General features: G+C 51.3%; 9 protein-coding genes across 9 annotated transcripts; 6 read left to right on the top strand and 3 right to left on the bottom strand.

Annotated features, from left to right (window-relative positions):
- Positions 1-108: 108 nt before the first annotated feature.
- On the bottom strand, positions 109-1,658 carry AAFC00_003266 (uncharacterized protein; the record flags this gene model as incomplete). The annotated part of the gene is made up of 2 exons (XM_069342717.1): positions 109-1,424; positions 1,547-1,658. 2 exons carry the CDS (start codon positions 1,656-1,658, stop codon positions 109-111), a joined length of 1,428 nt encoding a protein of 475 aa, XP_069199223.1.
- A 383-nt stretch (positions 1,659-2,041) lies between these two features.
- On the top strand, positions 2,042-3,001 carry AAFC00_003265 (uncharacterized protein; the record flags this gene model as incomplete). The annotated part of the gene is made up of 2 exons (XM_069348076.1): positions 2,042-2,081; positions 2,142-3,001. 2 exons carry the CDS (start codon positions 2,042-2,044, stop codon positions 2,999-3,001), a joined length of 900 nt encoding a protein of 299 aa, XP_069199222.1.
- Positions 3,002-3,033: 32 nt separating this feature from the next.
- Positions 3,034-3,993, bottom strand: AAFC00_003264 (uncharacterized protein; the record flags this gene model as incomplete). The annotated part of the gene is made up of 1 exon (XM_069342716.1): positions 3,034-3,993. One exon carries the CDS (start codon positions 3,991-3,993, stop codon positions 3,034-3,036), a length of 960 nt encoding a protein of 319 aa, XP_069199221.1.
- A 340-nt stretch (positions 3,994-4,333) lies between these two features.
- On the top strand, positions 4,334-5,996 carry AAFC00_003263 (uncharacterized protein; the record flags this gene model as incomplete). The annotated part of the gene is made up of 2 exons (XM_069342715.1): positions 4,334-4,411; positions 4,473-5,996. The coding sequence occupies 2 exons, from the start codon at positions 4,334-4,336 to the stop codon at positions 5,994-5,996; spliced, it is 1,602 nt and encodes a 533-aa protein (XP_069199220.1).
- A 509-nt stretch (positions 5,997-6,505) lies between these two features.
- AAFC00_003262 (uncharacterized protein) lies at positions 6,506-7,921 on the bottom strand (the record flags this gene model as incomplete). Its single annotated transcript, XM_069342714.1, has 6 exons — positions 6,506-7,078; positions 7,128-7,438; positions 7,503-7,665; positions 7,722-7,764; positions 7,819-7,832; positions 7,886-7,921. The coding sequence occupies 6 exons, from the start codon at positions 7,919-7,921 to the stop codon at positions 6,506-6,508; spliced, it is 1,140 nt and encodes a 379-aa protein (XP_069199219.1).
- A 594-nt stretch (positions 7,922-8,515) lies between these two features.
- AAFC00_003261 (uncharacterized protein) lies at positions 8,516-11,250 on the top strand (the record flags this gene model as incomplete). Its single annotated transcript, XM_069342713.1, has 2 exons — positions 8,516-8,533; positions 8,590-11,250. 2 exons carry the CDS (start codon positions 8,516-8,518, stop codon positions 11,248-11,250), a joined length of 2,679 nt encoding a protein of 892 aa, XP_069199218.1.
- A 374-nt stretch (positions 11,251-11,624) lies between these two features.
- On the top strand, positions 11,625-13,236 carry AAFC00_003260 (uncharacterized protein; the record flags this gene model as incomplete). The annotated part of the gene is made up of 4 exons (XM_069342712.1): positions 11,625-11,637; positions 11,700-11,744; positions 11,800-12,711; positions 12,767-13,236. The coding sequence occupies 4 exons, from the start codon at positions 11,625-11,627 to the stop codon at positions 13,234-13,236; spliced, it is 1,440 nt and encodes a 479-aa protein (XP_069199217.1).
- Positions 13,237-13,957: 721 nt separating this feature from the next.
- Positions 13,958-15,439, top strand: AAFC00_003259 (uncharacterized protein; the record flags this gene model as incomplete). The annotated part of the gene is made up of 3 exons (XM_069342711.1): positions 13,958-14,014; positions 14,079-15,218; positions 15,278-15,439. 3 exons carry the CDS (start codon positions 13,958-13,960, stop codon positions 15,437-15,439), a joined length of 1,359 nt encoding a protein of 452 aa, XP_069199216.1.
- A 3,631-nt stretch (positions 15,440-19,070) lies between these two features.
- On the top strand, positions 19,071-20,358 carry AAFC00_003258 (uncharacterized protein; the record flags this gene model as incomplete). The annotated part of the gene is made up of 4 exons (XM_069342710.1): positions 19,071-19,104; positions 19,173-19,198; positions 19,266-20,237; positions 20,293-20,358. 4 exons carry the CDS (start codon positions 19,071-19,073, stop codon positions 20,356-20,358), a joined length of 1,098 nt encoding a protein of 365 aa, XP_069199215.1.
- Between the last annotated feature and the right edge of the window lie 3,891 nt (positions 20,359-24,249).

The raw sequence follows: 24,249 nt of genomic DNA, 5'->3' as shown, positions 1-24,249 counted from the left end.
ATTCACTCAGACAACAGTCAACTCAATTGACGGGTTGACGCCTCAGATGACAATACACTCATCCTATCACATGACCATTCTCTGATTTTGCCATCACGTCTATCGAGTCTAATTCTCTACTTCCTCCAACGCCCGTCTCAAAAGCGGCGCAACCTGTTTCCTGCTCGCGCTCACATCGCCCTGTTTCCACATCCTGACTCTCACTTGGCCCTTGCCCTCTCCTTCATCGCTCTTCTCATCTCTCTCTTCTTTGTCGCCCACTTTACCAGGACTCGATTCGACTAATCGTAATTTCTCAGCATCAGCCTCCTCAAAGCTCCTCGCCGCGTCAGCGCCAGCAGCGTCTGTGCTCAACAGGAATAACTCGCGCCGGAACGTGGATGAAGACTCGAAGGCTGTCATTATGGCGAAGAGAGAGAGGTGTTTGGACACTGCGAAGGAGGTTGCTTCGCAGACGAGGGATTTAAAGGACGAGGGTTCGGATCCGGGGTCAGGAGATGAGGGGGAGGGGCGAGAGTACGATGAGGTCTCTGTGTCCGTGGGCATTGTGAGGGCTTTTTCCTCCAGATACGAGAGCGGTTGCACTGTGGAGCTTATACCCAGTATCGCTTGAGTTGAAGGCCCACAAGACGAAGAGGCGGCAGCAGCAGCAGCACCGGCAGCACCGGCAGCAGTAGTCCATTGCTTGTAGTCTTTCCTTAGCATGCCATTCAGAGAAAGCGATTTCGTGTCTCGCTTTGCGGCGTCGAGCTTGTTATAGAAGGACGCGCTGTCGAATGCAGGCGCGGAGAGCTTCGATAACAAGAACTCGACGGCGTCTCTGTCGTGTTTGGTCGTTTTGGATGCGTCTTGCAGGTTTCGTGTGTCTATCAAGATGGACGCAAGAGCGAGATGGGATATTTGGGATTCCCATTCGTCCGTCTTCTCGTTTGGCTGGTCGTGTGAGGATGAGGCATCGGTGTCTGAATATGGCTGGTCCCAGACAGAGCGGCGGCAATGGTTTATCACAAGACTCGAGCAACTGCCGCTCGTCTCGATGATTCTCGGCTCGTCGCCACTCGACTTTGGAACCTTGCCTTCGTCGACGTGATGGTCTACACATCCTACGACGCTGTCCGAGTACACTGACCCTAGTGTACCCTGGAAAGCATTGTGGTCGACGAGGATCCAGCCGGTGTTTTGGGGCGGTAGATGAGACTTGAGGTCAGAAGCAGAAGATGTTCCAGAAGGTAGATCATCTAAAGTGATGAGATGATCTCGTGGGATGTCCGCGTAGGGTAGTAAAGCAAGTAATTCTGGTCGGATCGAAATGTCCGCTTTCGAGATGTTCAGAAGAGGGATGTGGAGAATAGGTTTTGTATGTTTGCTACTGGCGGTGGATTGGAGGTATGCATAAATGATGGAACTTGTTATGGAATCGAGGTCTTGTGATTGGCAAGATCAGAACACGCACACTCTATAATTCATCTACATCCTGTCCGATCTTTCTTTGCACTTCGTGACCAAGTATGAAGAGGATCAGAAGTGATATATCATACCAACTCACCTGCAGATTCATTGCCTATGACAAACGTCACTCTATCCTTCTTCTCGATAGCTTTTTTGAGAGTGTGCCTCGCTTGCTGTAAGAAAGACTTCAAGGTCAAGCGAGGAGGCATGTTGACTAACGTCTCGAGACACAAACGAACAAGGGATGGAACAATATTGGAGTCAAGAACGAGACGACTTGCATGTGATGTTGGCATTTGGATTCATAAATATGCACGCTTTTATGCTGTGATGTGCAGTTGTACACTGACGTCGTCGATGGATATGCAACATGCACCTGCCTCCCCACATTGTTACTTGCGCAGCGGGGGAATGCTTTTATGTAATTACAGCAGTCCCCAAAAATTCCACATATTACTCTCTCTACAGTTCCCGAACGAAGAATCCAGATCAACTGTACAAGCCCCACCGCCAGACGGATATGCTTTCTAAGAAGATCCTTGACAACGCAGCAAGTGTCGGCAGACGCAGTTTTTCCACGACGACTCCAAGAATGACTTCGGGGGAGAGATTGCGGATAGGATTCATCCCCGGTAAGTATCGTCTCCTTGACAAGAGTAGCAAACAAGCAATTGCTGATCGCAAGACGGCAGAACACTTCTCGACCCCACTTCACTTCGCAAAGAAACACTTCGGACTCGATGCCGACCTGAAACCTTTCCCCACCGGCACCGGCGCCCTGACGTCTTCACTAAAAGACAACAGCATCGATGTCGCAATCGGCCTGACAGAAGGCTTCGTGGCGGATCTGGGCAAGACAAACGCGGCAAAAGAGACGCCGGTGTACAAGCTCGCGGGCACCTATGTCGACAGCCCGCTGTGCTGGGCGATAAGCGTGGGGAACAAGAGCTCAATCAATGACAAGTCGGAGCTGAAGGGCAGACGAGTGGGCGTGTCCAGGATCGGGAGCGGGTCTTATGTCATGTCGTATGTGCTCGCTGACCAATCTGGCTGGCTGTCTTCGTCCAAGTCGCCTTTCGACGTCGTGCCCCTGGGAGACTTTAGGGCGCTACGGAATGGTGTCAACGACGGCGACAAAGCCGACTTTTTCATGTGGGAGCACTTCACTACCAAGAAGTTCTACGATAATGGCGAGCTGAGGCGCGTGGGCGACATTCATACGCCGTGGCCCAGCTGGATGATCGCGGCGAGAGAGGCAACGGACAACAAGCTCGAGGACATGGCGGAGAAGCTGAACAAGGGAGTCGGGTACTTCCGAGACAACCGCGAGGAGTCGGTGGAACACATCACAGGCACAATGGAGTACTCAAGAGAAGACGCGGAGGCGTGGCTGAAGACGGTCGAGTTCAGCGACAACGTGCGAGGGGTGGATGCGGAAGTGATCAAGAAGACGATACAGCTCTTGCAAAAGGCGGCAGCACTGGACGACAAGTCGGGAGATGCCGAGAGCATGATTGCCATACGCAAGGCAAGCAGAGCCGCAAGCTCGTGAATTGTGTAATGATAACACAGAAACAGAATCAACTAAGCCTCCTGGGGAGTCGCAGCAGGAGCTTTCTTTCCTCCGTGGGCAAGGAGATCGAGGAAGCCCTGCTTGCTCATCTCGCTGGCCCTCTCTTCTCTTTGTGACATTCCAACTACACCCTCCTTCTTCGCCTCGGCTCTCGCCTGTTCGCTCTTGACCTGAGCTGCTCTGACAGCGTTGAACAGCTTGATCACACCGCGTTGCGCGGTCTTCTTCAAGCGTCGCTCTGCCTCTTGGATCTCTGAAGTGCTGACGTCGGTCGACTCGAGACCCAAAACATCCCTGACTCGTCCCTTCTCCATTGCCTTTCTCTTTTCAGCATGTAATTGACGCTTGGCCTTGGCTTCGAGCCGTGCATCTATCGTCTCTCTCGACGCAGTGGCGGCGTCGACACTTCGCGACAGCACGGGGTCTTGACGCTTCGATGTAGACAGTTTCGAGGACAGAATCTTGGACATGGAATTGGCGAACGCGGTGGGGTCGTTTCGTTTGCGTTTCTTGGACCCGTTCGCACGTTCTGAGTCGCTGAGGTCGATCTCGTCTTCGTCGATAAGGTCGGGCTCGTCGTCCATGTCTTCTAGATCATCCAAGTCCTCTACCAAGTCATCATCATCATCGTCGTCGCCGTCGTCTTCTTCCTCCTCTTCCTCTTCCTCTTCATCCTCGCTCTCAGGAGCAGAAGCTTCAGCAACGGCCTTCTTGGTTGTCGGCTTCAGCGCGGGCTTGAGAACAGACTTCTTCGTCGGAGCAGGAGCCTTGGCCGGTCCATCCCCCTCATCATCCGACTCCTCCATGCTCACAGGCTTGAAGTCTCTGGACTGCGTCTGGACATCATCGTCGCTCTCGTCGCTGGAACTGTGGTAGCCCTTTTGTTTCTTGAAGTTGCGACGGATCTTTTTGGCCGGTCTTCGGAAGCCGACGCCTTCTTCGCGTATTCTCTTCGCGCTCGGGTTTCCCATTTTTATGGTGTCACTTTTGTTGTTTGCAAGGGAAAAGATTATCCTAGTGAGACGGCGCAGAAAGATCTCAGTAGTGAAGAAAGACCCTGGAGAATTTCGGCCAAGGACTTTGTTGCGGCGGATGTGACGTGCCAAGAGTAGGTATTCCGCCCCGCCGCACGCTCGGGCTTCCTCACCACCGCCACCACCGCCGCCGCCGCCGCCACCGCCGCCTCCTGGGTTCTGCAAGGTTCCCCACATGTTCTATTATAGCGATAATCCTCCAATTGCCAGCTCACCTTTGATCTTTCTGTATACCAACCCCGACATTCTCTAAAAGGCAAAGCCAGCAGGATCCGCCATGGTTCTTCAAGATCTAGGTCGCCGCATCAATGGCGCCCTCAACGATCTCACCAGGGCTGCCACCCTCGACGAAAAGGTATATTGTCAGCAAAGTCTCTCTGATCGAATAGCAACTGACACCACCACGACAACCACAGGCCTTCGATGGCATGGTCAAAGAGATCTGCAATGCCCTCGTCGAATCCGACGTCAACATCAAGCTCGTGGCCGGCCTGCGCAACTCGATCAAGAAATCCGTCAACTTCAAGGACCTGCCCGCGGGCGCCAACAAGAAGCGCATAATCCAAAAAGCAGTCTTTGACGAACTCGTCAAGCTCGTCGATCCTCACACGACGCCTTACCAGCCCAAGAAGGGCAAGTCAAACGTCATCATGTTCGTCGGTCTCCAGGGTGCCGGTAAGACGACGACGTGTACCAAGCTGGCGCGATACTACCAGGCCCGAGGATTCAAGACCGCCCTCGTGTGCGCAGACACTTTCCGTGCTGGTGCCTTTGATCAACTCAAGCAGAACGCAACCAAGGCCAAGATCCCATACTACGGCTCCCTGACCCAGACGGACCCCGTCGTCGTCGCGAGAGAGGGTGTGGGGCAGTTCAAAAAGGAGAGGTTCGAGATCATCATCGTCGACACCTCAGGTCGCCACAGACAAGAACAAGACCTGTTCGACGAGATGGTGCAGATCCAGCAAGCCGTGACTCCCAACCAGACCATCATGGTCCTCGACTCCTCCATCGGCCAAGCCGCCGAAGCCCAATCGCGCGCCTTCAAAGAAACCGCCGACTTCGGCTCCATAATCATCACCAAAACCGACGGAGCAGCGGCCGGCGGCGGCGCCATCTCCGCCGTAGCAGCAACCCACACCCCCATCGTCTTCATCGGAACCGGCGAGCACCTCCTCGACCTCGAGCGCTTCAACCCGCAATCCTTCGTGTCCAAACTGCTCGGAATGGGCGACGTGGCCGGCCTCGTCGAACACGTGCAGTCCCTCAAGCTCGACCAGAAAGACACAATGAAGCACATCGCCGAAGGCCACTTCACACTGCGCGACCTGCGCGACCAATTCAACAACATCATGAAAATGGGGCCCCTGTCCAAAATGGCAGGCATGATCCCAGGGCTCTCATCAATGACAGGCGCCATGGACGACGAAGAAGGCAGCCTGAAGCTCAAGCGAATGGTCTACATCTGCGACAGCATGACGACGGCGGAGCTCGACTCGGACGGGCGCATGTTCGTCGACCAACCTTCGCGCATGACGCGCGTGGCCAAAGGCAGCGGCACCTCCGTGCGCGAAGTCGAGGAGCTGCTCTCGCAGCAGAAAGTCATGGGCGGCATGGCCAAGAAGTTCAAGGGCGGAATGCAGAACATGCAGCGCGCCCAGGGCGCCATGGGCGGAGGCAATAATAAGCAGCAGATGGCCGCCATGCAGAAACGACTGGCTGCCATGGGCGGCGCGGGCGGTGCGGGTGGTGCTGGCGCCGGCGGAATGCCCGGCATGCCTAATTTGGGCGGTATGGATCTCGGCGCTATGATGAGGAGTATGGGCGGCATGGGCGGCGCCGGAGGTGGTGGCATGCCTGATATGGGGTCGCTGATGAAGATGATGGGCGGTATGGGTGGTATGGGAGGAGCTGGCGCCGGTAGAGGTGGCAGACGATGAGCTTGTCAGAAAAGCAAAGGATGCTCCGAGCTCGCACTCGGCATTCACTAACGATACAAGGGTCAGGACATGTCTTGTCGACATGTAGCAGCCCCAACGAGTATTGATGCCCACTCCCGAACACCATCAATCTCTCCCAGTATATAACTCCATCTCACAAAATACATGTATCTTTTATCTCCCCCGCCCTTCGTCACATGCCACAAAAAGGTCTGCCTTGGTTGTATTACTTGTTGGAATATCCTTGATATTATAGTAAGCGAAGAAAGAAAAGGAGAAACCTAAAGAAAAGAGCCAGCGACTGTCTCTCTGCATCTACCAAAAGTACGACTACGACACCAGTCAACAAGGGTTCAAGTCAGAAAGAAAAAGAGGTATCTCGGCGTCGCACTCTGATGCTACCACGCACACGCACGCAAGCTTTCAAGTCTCTCCCCGTCGCTTTTTGCTGCTTCTGTTCGTACTGCCAAAACCGACCTCGCTCCATTTGCACTCCAGGTAAATGCCGCTTAACGACGACCGCTTCTAACGCTGCCCGACATACCCTCAACCTCGTTCTCCAGTTGCTTGATCACGGCGTGACTCTGCTCGAGGTCCTTGTTCAGGCGATCTCTCTCGGAGATGAGCTTCTGCTCCCAGGTCCTGAATCTCTGCTCCTCGACCTTGACCTGCTCCGTGAATCGCTTCCTCAGAGCCTCCTCCTCTTCCTTAAACTTGGGGTTGTCGAGCTTGCGCGGCCTGGCCTCGCCGAATTTGCGCGTCTCCATCTGTTGGCCACGGTAGGCTTCGTAGTGGTTCTCTTCCGTTGTGTGGATCAGGTCGAGCATGTGAGCGCGAATGAGCACGGCGCGCAGCTTCTTGAAGTCGCAGTGCTCCTCGTTCTCGACCTCGGCGACACCCCATGCGTATTGACGTCCCTTGACGGTGCGACCGTCGGCGGTGGAGACATCCTTCTCGCTGCCAATGACGGAGAAGGGCATTGCGCTGATCAGGGATTGTGCGTGCTGCATGGCAGGCTCGTCGTCCTCCTCGAGTGGGGGCGTGTAGATCTTGATGCCTTGAGCATCAATGACGCGGCGTACCTGATATTGATCAATACTAGCGTAAACTGACAGATCGAAAAGGACTCACTCTGGCCTTGAAGGCGTTCAAGTCGTGGGGGCTGAGAGTGTCTGCCTTGGCAATGACAGGGATCAGATTGACTCGGCTGCATAGGCGCTTCATGACCTCAATGTCGAGAGGCTTGAGGGAGTGGCCAGTGGGTCTGATGAAGTAGAGACAGGCGTGAACGCGAAGGTCAATCTTTTCTCCCCGGCGTGGCTGCTGCTCCTGGAGCATGTACGACTCGTGCTGGTCGTCAAGGAATTCGATGATGGGTTGCCATGAGTCGCGGTTGTTGACATAGTCGCCGAATCCAGGAGTGTCGATAACGGTCAGGCGGACTGCACCAATGCAAGTCAGTACAAAGTTTTGTTATCTCTTGCTGTGCATTGGGCTCTACGATACCTTTGAAGAACTTCTCCTCGAGCTCTGCCTTGGTGATCTCGATTTCGACGGTCTTGTCAATCTGCTTCTGGTGACGGCGTCTGTGGTCTGCGTAGTTCTTGATGGTCGTGGAGAAAAGAGTGTTGATGAAGGTAGTCTTTCCGAGGCCTGACTCTCCTGCCACCTGATTTATTATAAGCAAACAGCCACTTGATAGTAAGAGGTTCGAGCAAGGCGCACCATGATGGTGAAGGCAGCTCCACGTTTGGCGACGATCTTGTGGCTAGATGGATATTAGCGATGATGGTGGCCACCATGGACAAACCGCAGCGCGTACCGTTGGTTAGGGAGCTAATCGAACATGTCAGTACACACAACTAGGAACAATCAACAACAGCACTCACGTTGGCAATGCCAATGGGGTTCAACGTCTCGGCCATGCTGTCGAGTCTGTTAACCGATGCTGTTCAGATATGTCGGGGATGTATGAAAGGTGTTGTCGTGTTTAGCTGTAGTCAGGTGATGAAGCAAGTGCAGCAACGATTGACGGCGAATGCCAGGAAGCTGCCGGGGGTATCTCAGGTATGAATAAGGAAGGAACTTGGGAGAAGTGCAATTCTGGGGATTTGCGAATTACGAACGAATGTGACGAGAAACAGGCAGGAAGCACAGAAGGTTGAACATTCATTCGTAAGGTACGAACGGTGCTGGACCTTCTCCTTTCCCACGCCTGCTTAATCGAGCGTGGCTTCTCCCTCTTTCCCCTTGCCCTGACTTGACACGAGGCGGCCCGTGCTTGCATTCATTGAACGTGAACCCTGCGCCAAGGACCCCAATCGGCGGCGCGGTGATGTGGATTGCGGGGAAGCAGAAGATTCGGAACTTCTAAAGTCCATGCGGCGCGAACAAAAAAAGTTGTAATCGAGGTGCGTATAATCTTTGGTTATAGATCACCTCATCTTTGAAGACCTGTCAGTCGTGCCTTCCTGCCATATTCCAGGATCTAAACATTCTGGGGTTACGGGCGTCACATCATGAAGACTGATTTCAAGGTATTGTCTTATAGCTTTTCGACTCTCATCCACAACACTACTCACTCTGTTCGCAGTTCTCCAACCTTCTTGGCACGGTATACCGCAAAGGAAACCTGTGCTTCAGTCCCGATGGCACATGTCTGTTGTCTCCGGTAGGCAATCGCGTCACTGTCTTCGACCTTGTCAACAATAAATCACATACTCTGCCCTTCGCCCACCGACGGAATATCGCCCGCCTTGCTCTGAATCCCAAGGGCAACCTTCTCCTCACGGTTGACGAAGATGGACAAGCAATCCTGACCCACGTTCAACGTCGCATCTCACTATATTACTTCTCCTTCAAGGGTGCCGTCACTGCGCTATCCTTTTCTCCGTCCGGACAACACTTCGCGGTTGCCCTGGGCAGGAAGATTGAGACATGGCGAACCCCATCCACACCGGCTGACACCGAGGACGGCGGTCTCGATTTCGCGCCTTTTGTTAAGCACAGGGAATATGTCGGCCATTACGATGCTGTACAGAGCATTGAATGGTCCAGCGACTCACGCTTCTTCCTTTCCGCATCGAAAGACCTGACTGCAAGAATTTGGAGTCTCGACCCGGAGCCAGGTTTCCAGGCAACCACACTTGGCGGACACAGGCAAGGCGTCTATGGCGCATGGTTCGCCGCAGACCAGGAGACCATATGGACAGTCTCAAAAGATGGCGCTTTGTTCCAGTGGCAATACCTGCCACCTCGAAATGCTCCCGAGGAAGAGATGGAAATCGAGGAAAATTTCCGATGGAGGATCGCCGAGCGCCATTACTTCCTGCAGAACGATGCGCATCTGACCTGCGCCTCTTTTCATCCCTCGTCAAATCTCTTTGTTGCTGGGTTCTCTAATGGTACTTTTGGTCTCTATGAACTTCCCGACTTCAATCAGATCCACAACCTCAGTATTTCGCAAAATGATGTCGATTTTGTTACCATCAACTCTACCGGTGAGTGGCTGGCTTTTGGCGCCTCAGCCCTGGGTCAACTATTGGTATGGGAATGGCAGTCAGAATCGTACATCCTCAAGCAACAAGGGCATTTTGACCAACTGAATGCATTGACGTATTCGCCTTCGGGAGACAGAATCATCACCACCGCTGACGATGGCAAGATCAAGGTCTGGGATGTGGCATCGGGCTTCTGCATTGTAACTTTCACGGAGCATACGGCAGCGGTGACAGCGTGTGAGTTTGCGAAACGAGGAAACGTGCTATTCACTGCGTCTTTGGATGGCTCGATACGAGCGTGGGATCTGATACGCTACCGCAGCTTCCGCACATTCACAGCTCCCAGTCGGCTGGCTTTCTCATCCCTGGCGGTAGATCCATCTGGTGAAGTCGTAGCCGCAGGCAGTGTCGACTCCTTTGACATTCACATCTGGAACGTTCAGACTGGGCAGTTGCTTGACCAACTTTCTGGACACGAAGGACCTGTTTCCTCGCTCGCCTTTTCACCGAACAGCACCGCTCTCGTTTCTGGCTCATGGGACCATACAGTACGAGTATGGAGTGTGTTCGCCCGCACTCAAACAAGTGAACCTTTACAGCTGCAAGCAGATGTTCTCTGCGTATCTGTGCGACCAGACAGCAAACAAATCGCAGTCACAACTCTAGATGGCCAATTGACCTTCTGGAATCTATCTGAGGGTACACAAGAAGCCGGACTAGACGGACGTCGTGATGTCTCTGGCGGCAGAAAATTGACCGACCGCCGCACGGCAGCCAATGCGGCAGGAACAAAGTCGTTCAACTGCCTCTCCTACAGTTCCGACGGCAGTGTTGTCGTTGCCTCGGGCAACAGCAAATATATCTGTCTTTACGACGTCACCAGCGGCGTTCTACTGCACAAGTACACTGTCTCGGTGAACTTGTCACTGGAGGGAACACAGGAGTTTTTGAACTCCAAGAACCTTCTTGAAGGTGCAGGCCCCGCTGGCCTTATTGACACAACAGGCGAAGCATCGGATCTAGAAGACCGTCTTGACAACTCCCTCCCAGGCGCAAAGAGAGGTGACGCGGCGAGCAGGCGTATAGGACCTGAAGTCCGTGTACCAGGCGTTTCGTTTTCACCCACTGGTCGCTCCTTCTGTGCTGCATCAACCGAAGGACTCCTCGTCTACTCCCTCGATGCATCTGTCGCGTTTGACCCCTTCGACCTCGACCTCGACATCACCCCTGCATCGACTTTGAAGACACTGACGGAGCGCAAGTACCTTCAAGCGCTGGTCATGTGTTTCAGACTCAACAGCACCCGTCTCCTGACGCGAGTCTACCGCTCGATACCTGCCGCCGACATTCCTCTCGTCGTGGCAGATCTCCCTATCGTCTATCTCGATCGCCTGCTCCGTCACATCGCCACACAGTCCGACACCTCGCCTTTCCTAGAACTGAACCTGATTTGGCTCGAGGCACTCCTGAAGTACCACGGAAGAGTGCTCAAGGACAGACAGGGCGAGTACGCAGAAGTCGTCAGAATGGTCCAGAGAGCGGTGGGCAAGATCAGGAAGGACATCTTCAGTGTGGTCGAGAGCAACGAGTACACTGTTGCTTATCTACTTGCCCAACCGCGAAAGCAGGACAAGAAATCGGGGTTATTAGAGGTCAAGCGAGTCGAAGACCAAATTGTCGTTGGCGATGATGACGAGGAGATGGGTAATGATGAAGACGGAGAGGGTGAGGGTGAATGGATCGGACTGGAGTAGGAGGAAAAAGCATCAAATGGATTGTAGACTTCGATATGGTGGAAAGGCATCAGAAAGAGGCGTTCACGTGGGCCATCAGGGACTCTAGATCGGGTTGACTGTTTTCTATATGCCTAAAATAATGACATGTCTTCTTCTCATATGAAAACATCACCTCCCAGAGCTCTTGACATGTGGGTATTGGTGCGAGCGATATGGTCTCGTTGCCTGATAAGGTGCCTGAAAGTGAAGTGGTAGCTGCCCGTGATGGAAAGCGCTGTTGCCAAGATGGATGCAAACTCACATGCAAACACATCTCTGCAACTGAGGTTGTGATACATGGACCTTTCATGGCGCGCGAGCAACAATCACAGCGAAACATAAATACCGCCATCATGTTATGCGCAAGTGAGTTCTACCCGACTACATGGATGATCATGTTGTAGTAATGCGCTAATCAACTGCTGTAGTCTCTGGAGAGGCGCCCCAACAGCCTGTGGCTTCGCGCAAGAGTGGTAAGACAATACACCATACAAACAAGAAATGCGCCAATGCTTATTCTACTTATAGGCAATGTCTTTGAGAAAAGATTGATCGAATCCTACATTTCTGAGAACGGCACTGATCCAGTCACGGGCGAAGAGCTTGCCGTGGAGGACCTCGTGGACCTGAAGCAAGCTCGCACTGTTCGACCGCGCCCGCCAACTCTGACCTCTATCCCTGCCCTGCTCTCCACCTTCCAAAATGAATGGGACGCCATCGTGCTGGAGACGTACCAGTTGAAGCAGCAACTGGCAGAGACGCGTCAGGAGCTCAGTACCGCGCTTTACTACAACGATGCTGCCGAGAAAGTCATCGCACGACTACAGAGAGAACGCGACGAGGCCAGAGATGCGCTAGCCAAAGTGTCAATCACGTCGAATGGTGCCAATGGATCGAATGGCGATGCTATGCAGGTTGACGGACAGGGTCTCCCGGAGGCCATTGTCGCAAAGATTGAAGAAACACAGAAGCAGCTCTCCTCGACCCGACGAAAGCGACCCATTCCCGATGGTTGGGTCACTGAAGAATCGTTGCAGGCCTTCGATGCCAAGAACACTTCAGAGCCTCTATATGCAGGCAGTCAATCTCTAGCCGTGGACGAGAGCGGCGACTTGGTGCTTCTTGGAGGTTCAGATGGTGTCGCAGGTGTATATTCACTATCACAAGGGCAGGTCACACAAACCCTGCAGTGTGGCAGTGGATCTGTTGTTGACGCACTTTGGTATGGCAACAAGCCCGTGCTTGCTCTCTCAACTGGATCCGTCAAGGTGTTCGATAATGGCGAAGAAGTCGCAAGCTTCGACCAACACGCGGGAGTCGCGACGGCACTAGCTCTTCACCCTTGTGGCGATGTTCTGGCATCTGTTGGAGTTGACAAGAGCTACATTCTCTACGATCTTGTCTCGTTGAAGTCGCTTGTGCAGATTTTCAGCGATTCTGGTACGAGACTTGAGTCAGATAACTTGCAATTCGATCAAGCTAACAAACATCACAGAACTCACTACTGCCGCTTTCCACCCCGACGGACACTTGTTCGCCGCCGGCGGTGCAGGCGGAGCTATCAAGCTATTTGACACGAAATCAGGAGAAAACGTGGCAAATTTCGAATCCACGACCCAGACCGCTCCTCTACAGACAATCTCCTTTTCTGAGAACGGCACATGGCTGGCATCTGCGTCCAGGGGTCAGACTAGTGTAAGCATCTGGGATCTTCGCAAGATGGCCGAGATCAAGACGCTCGAGATGGGAACGGCCGTGGCAAGTGTCAGCTGGGACTACACCGGGCAGTTCCTCGCAGTGTCTGGACAAGGATTTGTAGCTGTGCAATACTACGCGAAGAGCTCCAAGAGCTGGTCAGAGCCGTTCAGAAAGGCACTTAATGCCGTTGACGCGCAGTGGGGTCCGCAGGCGCAAAGCCTTCTCGCCCTTGCCAGCGATGGCGCAATCAGCACTCTGTCAACCTAAAGGAAACGGGATACATGGCCGCCGGTATCACGGCGTTCGCGAGAAACTGCCAGGAAGAATGATGCGGCAAAAAGAAAAGGATTTGTAATGCTAAAAACCAGGAGGCTATGGAGGCTATGGAGGCTCCATTCAGACTTATATATCGTTATCGAAGAGAACATTGTGCCCTTTGTGGCTTCTCCAATTGTACAGTAATAAGCTTCGAAGAATAACCGCCACCGTACCTTAGCTACCTTACTGATCACATCTGCCTCGAAGTGACCATGGCGGTTGATGGAAACATCAGGCTGTGAAAGGCTGTCTTCCGACCTTCACATGCATCTTCTTCGTGTCTGCACTTCCTTCTCTCATCTTCTGACCCTGCTGGAACGCTGAATATCACAAGTACCTTGGCCAATCCTCCAAGCCCAACGTCACACACCAGACGAGGTCAAGATCTGTATTGTAACGCTACCTTATCCTATCGCACCGCTGCCGCTGCCGCTACCGCTACCCCACACCTTCAACAACACCATCCTGCTTGCACCTGCTTGCACTTGCACTTGCACTTGCACTTGCACTTGCACTTGCACCTCGCTAAGGCCTAGATTCTCAGCAGTCGTGCGACTGTACCTTTTACCTGCTGCTCTTGCAATCTGTACCACGGATCTTGTCTGCATATTTCGTCTTGGTTATTGCAACAAGGGCGGTTGATTACTACTCTCGTCCAAAGAAATCAAGAATGGAAGGTGGGCCATCTCATGGCATAAATCCACACCGCCAAGAAAGTCACGGCAAGGTGAGCGGCGACTGATATTATCATTAATGTTTCTTTCCGGATACTGATTGCTTCTGTCTTGCAGAGAAGCTATTCACAGATGGAGGCTGCCCACCGAAATTCGCAGTCTCAATCACCTTTATTTGTCCCCCAAGACAGCACAACGCCCGACCGAGAATCTCCCCTTCCGGTGCAGCAACGACACCCTCATCTGGCCCTTCCACCCTTCCGAGCCCGCTACGCCGGCGATGGGCTGGATTTCCGGAGACCAGCACGAACAATGAACAGTAACAATACCAGTGTAATCGACCTTACCGACGACGACGATTCCATGCCTTCGTCTTCCGCCACCCCGGTGCCAGACGCCCCTGCACAGCCGGTACGGAATCAACGTCTACCACGATTCGGCAGAGAGATAATAGATCTGTCTGCAGAGCCCGCCTCGCCTGAGCCCAGACCTGCGCCGCCACTGCACGAAGAACAGCAACCGCCGTGGAGACCATGGGAGGAACAGCAACAGCGTCAGCAGCAGACACAATCACAATATCCTCCGCCACGCTCGAGTCCCGAAGTTCAATTTGTTTCAGAACGACCGAGATCACCACGGTCACGGATACAGGAACGGCAAGCTACGCCGCACCCCCCAATACATGAACAAGAGTATCGCTTCTTCGACTTGACCAACGACAACAATGACGACGAGGTTGTACATGTCCGCACGTTGGGCAGACCAGGAGGAATCAATGTCGTCCCTCCACACGGCCGTCACAGCGAGGCAAGGCAGGGAGACTTTTCCAGCGGTCGACATGCCGCATATATCACAGGAAGAGCAAGACGGACAGGAGAAAATATAGGCGCAGGAGGCCCGGTGGGCTGGGGGTTTGGACATTTTGTGAATCTCGGTGGAGGCGACCGGGCTTTCGTGGCCGACGAGGACGAGGATGGCGATGCTACCATCATCCGTTTTGCGTCTAGATACCCTAGACGACCTGGCCCTGGTGTACCTATGACTATGGACTACGAGACCATCGGCTTCGGAGTAGTCGACGAACCCCCGGAAAGAGCTCCGACGCCGAAATACAGTCCTCCTCCAGAGCCAGCTCCTGGCTTTACGAGAAGCCCCGAAGAGGACGATGTTCTCGTTTGCCCGAATTGCGAGGACGAGCTGGGACTTGGCAAGACGGATCAGAAGAAGCAAGTCTGGGTGGTGAAAGCTTGCGGTCACGTAAGTTGCCTTTGCCTTTCGGCACATCGCTTCAGAGATACTAACACAAGCTTCATCAGGTTTATTGCGGCGATTGCATGGTCAACCGCAAGTCCAAGGCCAAAGGCAAGGGCAAAGCCAAGATCACCGATCCCGTCCTACCGCGCCCGTTCAATGCATGTCAAGTCCAGGGCTGTGGGAAACAAGTCAACAAGAACCACGTCATGCAGATCTTCCTCTGAGCATTGCATCTATCATCGTGCAAATTATTTTCATCTGATACCCCTCCCCCTTCCAGGCTTATTCTCTTCTACGGCTCCTTTGGTTATTTTTCTCTCTACTCATTTTCCACTACTACCGGCTCCACTGAACCACGACGACGGAGCTCAGGAAAGGTGCTCCCCTGCTCAGGCAGGGATTAATGGGGGAACAAGGCGAAAAATGGGGCGGTCACACAAATCACACACATACATAAATGGGGAATGGCATGACATTATCAGATACCCAGTCTTTTGTATTTCATCTCTAATTTTCCTTCTACAATGAAACGGTAGACAGTAATCCAAACACATACGAAGAGCGGCTTCCTGCTCCAGCACTGTTGTTTACTTCACTGAATGAAAGTGTCACAATAGCAGAAGAAACCAACAATGCAGTGACTGTGGTTCATCAACCTGTCCTAGTCTTCTTCTGTCTTGGCTGCTCATTCTAGGAAGACTAGGACAGGTTGATCAACCACAGTTACTGTGTCGTCAGTATGGACGTCTGATGTGCCCTGACCTCGGATGTTCATTCTGCGCATCCAGGCCTACTCAGAGAACAGGCACACACCGGAGAATATTCGCGATCTGAGAGATTATTAATGATACTATAATACACTATGCCTTGCTTCAGCTGACTTTATATACGCATCTCACTTCCCCGAGATGTACATAGTGCCCGGCCGGGCCCTATGCCTGGACACTGTCTGATGTGCCCTGACTTCGGCTGTTCATTTTCGGTATTCGAACCTGGCTCTCCCGGGATTCGTAAATCCCGTAGTCCTCGATAGCCTTGTTGGCTTCTTCTTCGGACATGCCGTGTCTCTTAGTTATGAGGTGTTTCCTCATGTCGGTGATTATGCTAAATTCAGTAATTTAGCATTAAGTACTATTCATTACAATTGTAAGATATGGCTGCTGTCTCTTCCATACCTAGATAGAGTTACCTGTCTTAAGCAGATATAGGAGACACTCATCTCCACTAAATCCATAAGTCGCCCGGTGTCGGCGAAGGCTTGCTAAGGTCTAAGAAGGATAGTTGGCATCAAGCATACACCAGACACAGAGACGAGGGTAGAATGTTCCCGACTGGAGTTTTAGCGCAGCCCTAAGACAAGGCAGGGCACGAGACAGGGCCAGGCACTGCTGTATCTCAAGGATAAAAATGTTGCTACAAGGTCAGCTGGAGTGAAGCATAATATATCATGGTATTATTGTCATTTCTTGAGATGCGCCTGGTTTGGTGTGTGCCTGTTTCTTGTGCTGGCCTGGGCGAAGGGGATGAAATAGGTACTGGGAGGGGCTGAAGCAGGCACAAGACAAAACTGGGCAGGAGGAGAGTCCGGGCAAGCGAAAGGGCCAGGCTAAGGGAAGGTCCAGGCTAGAGGAAGGTCCAGGCTAAGGGAATGTCCAGGCAAGAGCAGATTCCAGGCAAGAGGAACATTCAGGCATAGGGGAGAGTCCAGGCATAGGGCTAGGCACCATTTACATCTCAGGGAAAATGAGATGCGTATATAAAGTCAGCTGAAGTAAGGCATAGTGTATTATAGTATTATCAATAATTTCTGAGATCGCGATTAATCTCGGGTGTGTGCCTGTCCTCTAGATACTCGGCTGCGTTTTGAATCATCTTCTCAATGGATTTCCTTCCGTGCAGAATTGCGGGCTCATCGTCCTCGCTAGACTCGACCTCGGAGGAATCGAATTCCTCCGAGTCATCTACGAATTCTGGTTGAGACATAGCAACTTGAGTTACTAGGAGTAAGTCAGCGCACGCTGCCATCTCAAGAAAACACATCTGAGAACAACATGACCAGGTATTCGAATAGTCCCCAAAGTCCAGCGTACACCTTAGAACCTAAGGTCGGCCGGTGCTGTTGTATAGGTTTGGGCACAAGGCGCAATATCCCATGGAAGATGCCTTACGCAACAGCAGAAACCCACCGACCCCATTCTTGTTCAAATGTACCAAGAATACCGGATGTCGCTACACAACAGAGACTGCGTCGGCGTTTGCTCGTCACCAGTCAGCATGTACCACAAACCCCGCCCAAAGAACAGGCACACACCCAAGATCAGTGGCAATCTTGAAGACTATTAATAACGTTATAATACATTATGACTTGCTACAGCTGACCTTGAGGATGACTTTATTTCTTGAGATGTTGATAGTGCCTGGTCTTGCTGTGTGCCTGGTGGGACAACAGCTATGTTCGCATGGCTTTGGTGACCATTCGGACACCTGGTCGTGCTGTTCTTTGATGTGTTTTTTCAAAGTTCCAGCGTGCGCTAAGACTGCCGAGCAGTCACTCATCGGACATGGTAATTCGGAGCCGGAGTCCAAAGCAATTGCTTCTCTATCGCGAAGAGACACCAGATCTGTGTTACATAGTGCCTGGTTTTGAGCAAACGCTGACGCAGTCCCTGTGGTATACCAAGAAGTCAAGAGCAGAGGAGAAGTAGTACAGAGTGATAGGATAAGTGAGTAGAGGGAAAATGAAGAGCTATGAGTTGGTGAAAAAGAAAGTGAGGGATAAATGAGAATGCTGTTTATTTGCTTATATCTTCCCATTCCCTTATTTTCGACTTCTATTCACTCTCCTTTGAAGTCATCTTGACTTCAGTCTTTAATTTGAGATCATTTTAGCTTCACATTATCGATGATTCTTGTTTTACTTACTTCTTGAGGAACCTGACCTAAGAATATGCAAGACTGACTGAGCGAGCTGTAGTGGACTTCAATATCTTACATGGCTCACTACAGTCTTTCAAGTAATCTGTTCACCCTCAGATACGATAGGAGTGAACAATGAGCATCTATTCACTACTCGGATACTGCGGCAGTGAGTAATAATCGACGTGGAAATAGTCGTCACTGCCTAGAAAGTACCGTCACTCAAGCTTGAAGATCAAGCAAGATTGTGCATCTGTAGAGCATCAAAGGGTCACTTCACTTGAACACAATCATTTGTTCATGGATTGCTCACTTCTACGATCCTCAGAGAATGGAGATGAGGCGTGAATAGTAGTGAGCTGAAGCAAGGCCTGATGTGCTCTCATATCGTTCTCAATTCTTCTGGTACGAATCCTTGCAATTGTGTGCTTGTAGAGCTATCGACTCTTTAATCGTAGGATGGACAGTAATAATATTAGTCCTTGATAGCTTTAGCTTCGGCCAGGAACATTTCCGCAGATGGCGGAGATAGGCTTGTTCCTATCATGCCCCGCCTACCTCCGCCTTGTCCTCCGCAATGTCGCGACTTCGCCCGTTCGCAAGTACATTTATCGAGTACGGTAAAAGATGCTGCATCTGTCTTGAAATCTGTCTTGAATGGAAGTGGTCCACTATTAGTGTATCAGTATTTTACTCTGTAGCTGCCACATACCAAAGCACTATGCGAGATTGGTGGATAAAAGCATGGCGACATTAAGTGCAAAATGCCCGCTTGTTGTCACGTCATGTGGGGTTTGTATAGCGTATTCCCTACCACTTTCTGTAGGTCCCCACATAGAGAACAATTGCTGTGTATATCTATCTGTCCATAGCGCCGCCTCTTGTTTCTGTCAAACAAAACCTTATTAGAGACGAACGAACACGAATTGTATTGGGAAAATGGCACCACTCGGCATTGCTGTAATCGGAAGCGGTAGGATCGCCTTGGACTAAAAGTAGTGTGTGCTCTTGTACTGTAGTACTGATATGGAAATACGTTAGGACTTTTTGTCGCTGAATCACACATTGTACATATCCTCCGGACCATAAAATGTTCCTTGGGTGGATGTCTCGAAACTAATCGCACTGCAACAGCCCGCTATAGAAGCCAACTCGGAGTTGGTGACCCTCAAAGCACTCTATTCTCGTTCCCTCTCCTCGGCCAAATCTCTTTTGTCTGATATTCCAAAGACCCTAACAAAGGACAATGAGATCACTATCTACACAGACGACTCAGCAACTCCTTCCTACAAGGATCTGCTCGCTCGCGATGACATCTCGGGTGTCGTGATCGCTCTCCCAATCCCCGCGCAGCCTACCTATATCAAGCAGGCCCTGGAAGCAGGCAAACACGTTCTGAGCGAGAAACCCATTGCAAAAGATCTCGCCGACGCACAAGAACTGCTGTCCTGGTACGAAAGCAAGAGAGCTGCGTCCTCATCTTTCCCGACCTGGGGTGTGGCCGAGAACTGGCGCCACCTGCCCCGTTTCCACTACGGAGCCTCCCAGATCGCCATCCCGGAGTCTCTGGGCCGCATCTTGACCTTCCGTGCCAGAGTCCAGCTCCTCGTCAAAGACGATGGTAGCAACAAGTATTTCCTGACTTCTTGGCGTAAGACACCTTCTTATCAGGGTGGATTCCTTCTGGACGGCGGTGTACATTTCCTGGCTGGAGTCCGCGTTCTGCTCGCCGGAGGAAAGACAAAGGTCAGCCGTGTGAGTGCTTTCACCTCGCTTTCGAGACAGTGGCTTCCTCCCATCGACACTTTGAATGGAACCGTCAAATGCACCAACGGCGCTGTGGGAACTGTGGACATCTCTTTCGGTGCTTCGGGCCCGAGGGCTAGTGAGTTTGTCGTTGTCTGCGAAAATGGCATCGTTGATGTCGGTTTCGATCGCACTACCATCAAGTTCCAGGACGGAAGAGTCGAGGAGAAGTCGTTCGAGAATGATGGCAACGGAGTCAAGGCTGAGATCAAGGTTTGGAGTGAGGCTATTGGAGCTACTGGTGGGGTGAAGGAAGCGGATGTGTTGAAGCCTCAGGAGGCATTGGCTGATCTGGAATTCGTAAGTTTTGTTGCTCTATTTCCTCGCATCAAGATAACACTAACACCCATCCTAGCTTGAGGCAATGATCAAGAGTGGCGAAGCAGATGGCGCTCCTCAGGATCTCAAATTGCAGATCTAGTTGAGTTCCGAGCTCATGTCAGGCCTGTCTGACAGGCACATGAAATAGAAACAAATCTATAGATTTCGCGACAAACAAAAGCACAGCCACCTACCCCCGAGATAGAAGACTTCGGATGTACTGTTCGTCAAACTCTAATAGCCCAAGAAGCTTACTCTGTCAGTAGCAACGACACCAAACATACAAATAAAATCATTGAGCGAATGGGACACAACAAGATTAGAGTAGAGTATATAAAGACATTTGTCTTTTGGTATTTCTCATCTGCTAAGGTATTTCACCTTGATACAAATTGATCGTTTGAGATGATGATCGCTAAGACTGATAACGCCTGTTGACTCGGGCGTTGAACCAGATGGTAAGGGACTGACTGCACTACGGTAGTCTATTTGGATCCTTGTACCCATGGCGAAGATCTTGCTCGTACCTCAGACCGTGGGGTCAATGTTGAGAGACAAAAAGACAGGACGTCTGCGGGGAGCAGGCGACTCCGGTGTGATAGCATGAATGTCGATTTCAGTCTTTCGAATGTCAGCGGCCATCTTCTCCAATTCAACCCGGTATGCTGCTTTGAGCGTTGCATTATTTTCCTGCTTAATACGCTGCTTCAGGTCTTCAAGGGCGGCAGCTCTTGCGCGTATGATAGGAACGGCTTGCTGAACCCTCATCAGTGGGTTGTCTTCTGGGGATGTAACTACGTCTCGATCGCTGGAACCGGAACCGGAAGATCTCGTTTCAACTACGTTGACTCCCTCCATGATGTATTGGTGTTGCTGAGTCGGTGGTATGTGGGCTGGAGAGAGCAAATTAGGGAGGAAGTGTTGATAACAGACTGAAAGTGGTAGGTCGGCAAGAGGTGCAGTAAGTCTTACTGAGGTCAATGTGTTAAGTGAAGTAGTAGACAAGCTAAAGATGTCACTTGTATATAAACCCGACCCTGAGTCACGAACAAAGAATCGATTAGAACGTACTAGTGATGTAAACATACAGTGTCATTATCCAATTGCGGTTTCACACCCTTAACACTCAACATGAGGCAGTTGTAGAAGCTCACGTGCGCCTTCGCTTTCACTTCTGCATCTTTTCATTACCCTATCTCCTCTCCTACCTCTAATCTGGTCCTATATAAGGTAGTATACGAGCTTGTCAGCAGATAGTTTCAGCATATAAATCGAAGACAAGGGGTTTGTTTTCTACTATGATGTTATAATACTTACAGGAATCGATGAAGAGAGCAAGCGAACAGCAGCATCGGGGGATTAGTAACAAGTCAAGCTAACGCGCTGAATAAACGCTAGTCAAAGTCCAGAGTAGAGAGAAAAATGTGAAGAGAGGAAGTGTCTTTCGAAGGGTAAACAGACTACACTGTTACATCTATATGCCTCTGTTTTTGTGACAGCAAATGGTGTATCAGTCCGTTTGCCAATCTTGACTTTAGCTTGTTTTGCCCATGGCTTTGTACTTCTGATCGAAGCTGGAGTTTTGCGCCATGATGGAGTGAACTTCACCCACTACGGATGTCAGAGGATCTTTCTGCTAGTTGTTAGCGCAAAGAGACGTTTGGTGAGTGGTTCTTAACGAAGTTGACGTTTGTAGATACAGAAGGAGGATGGAACACGCATGCAAAGTGGACCTGACTAGGAAGAGAACTTACCTAAAGTGAGAAGAGAGGAAGTGGTGTTGGATTGAGGAGCCGAAGATTGCAGATGCAGAGAAGAGACTTTAGTAGTGTTGCAGAAAGGCTGCCATAGATGAACCCAGGTGAAGTCAATGCATCAAGTGAAGTCGACGCGTATAGTAAGGGCATTCACTATGCAAGGAATCGCATATGATCTTCATGTTCCGGCCGCTGTCTACGAGTGTGACTGGCTCAACGTGCGTGGTCTCGAAATAGGTGAGGGTGGTAAGTTGCGAGCAACTGACAGCGCCCCTCCCATCCAACCCACTGAAGTTGAGCTTGAGCGCTCAGAGGCCCTGAGAAGACTCCTCTGGATTGGTGTTCATGTTCCTGAAGCCGCGGCTGCATATAAGGCCAGAACTGGTGCTGCGATTGAGGGCTTTCAGGGCTATCGCCAGCAAGATGTAGCAATTTGTGATGCTCAAAACCAACTCACAGTTCCTCACAGTAGTCACGCATTCCGAATCGGTGTTTGCGAGCTCGAGACAGGCAGAGGTTACTTCGCTTTGGCTAATCCTGTTGACGGACTTTGCGAGGGTCGCCTGGTCGACCGAGACGAAATATTCTACCTTCCAAAGTTTCGTGATGAGGATGACAAGGCAATGAATACTGGAGAACGCATTGATCTCTGGGATGATGAAGTCGAAGTGTTTTTGAGAAGTAGCCGCGATGACACTGTCAGCGAAGACACCGTTTGGACCTGGCTCGAGGAAACTCATCTTTTCAATGCATCGCAGGTGTACTTTCAGCAATTCCAGAAGACAAATGACACTTTCTGGCTGAGGCTCCTCGAGGATTCGATCGCCCGACACACAGGCGTTTCCAACTCTAACTTGAACATCTGCCGTATGCTCTCATCAGAGCCTTCCACACCCTTTACTGAAACGCATGCGCGGCTCGCCTTGACAGAGCTCAAGGTATGATCGCTTTCCATCATTTCTTGCTTCGGATGACTAACGATGCCTTTCTACCTTGTAGGTTAAATACCGCGACGTCATTCACTGATTTCCAAGTTTCACATACAAGGACCTCATGTTGATGAACCGCGCCTGTCGCGAATGCAACCGTTACGTCAAACAAGGCCACCACAGGTCATTCATGGTGTATTATATCAGTGGCCTCAGGCATAACAAAGCCTTCAGATCCAGTCTCGACAATCTGGAAATTCACGGAGATAATTCTTACACAGGCCGGGGGCAGCAGCTTTGGCAGGTCATCGAAAAGACCAATGACATCCCATGATGTTTGTGCGGCGCAGGATTTGTCCGAACCTGATCATGAGCTCTTTCTTACTACGCCCAAACGCGATCCTGGCCCGATGGCATCCCTGACGATCGTACGCGACAAAATGGCGAAGGCGCATCAGCGCACAAAAGACGGACTGGCGGAGTCGATGAACGGACTTGGATTGCTTGCCATCAATGGCACAAGCCCATCTACATGCCCCGAATGGGCAGAGCTCGTCTATGCGATGAAGGAAGCTCCCCTTCCCATGCTCGCCGAATCTTCGAGACGCATTCGTGACACAACTGTATTTACACAGGAATGCATCGATAAGATGGATCGCTTTCTCGCCGAGTGAGATCCTTAGAAAGCCCTGGTTTCTTCTACGATGCCATTGTCCAACATGGCCATGCAGGAAGGAGGACTGACGCAGAAAATCGCGTGTGCTGGTAGCATCAGCAAACTCGCAGCCAAGACCGTCGGCGGCTTCAAACTTTCGATCCCCTTTCTTTTCCTTGCTAGATCATCATTCGGACGGTTCTGCCGCTCTTCTGAACACTGTTGCCAAGTTGCTTTTCTTTTTTTTCCTTACCAGAGAGCTCCTCAGACAATCCTGCCTCTATCCAAGACATCATGCCCAGACATGACAACGCAGGAAACCCGACACAAGCACACGCGCGGGAGTCGTCATGAGCTTCGAATCAGTTTTACTCTTCTACTGCTCTTTGCTACCAAAATGACTAGCCCTCGTCACTAGGACAAGGGACGTCAGGTACCCAGTAATTAATGAAATGCGATTTGAGTTTCCATACAAAACAGTAGTTTCTTCTTCCTCAAGTTTTGAATTCCATGGAATGAAATGTTGAAAATTACCTTATGCCTTATGCTTTGCGGCTGGATCTACCTCACTCTGCAAATATGATATGCTAGAACCAGGTGACTAGCTGAACTGAAGAACAGATCTCAAATGTTTACCTCACTTGTAGGAA

Source organism: Neodothiora populina, assembly GCF_041146345.1.
Source record: "Neodothiora populina strain CPC 39397 chromosome Unknown canker_contig_15, whole genome shotgun sequence".
NCBI classification, from domain to species: domain Eukaryota; kingdom Fungi; phylum Ascomycota; class Dothideomycetes; order Dothideales; family Dothioraceae; genus Neodothiora; species Neodothiora populina.
This window is presented reverse-complemented; position numbering and strand designations above follow the sequence as displayed.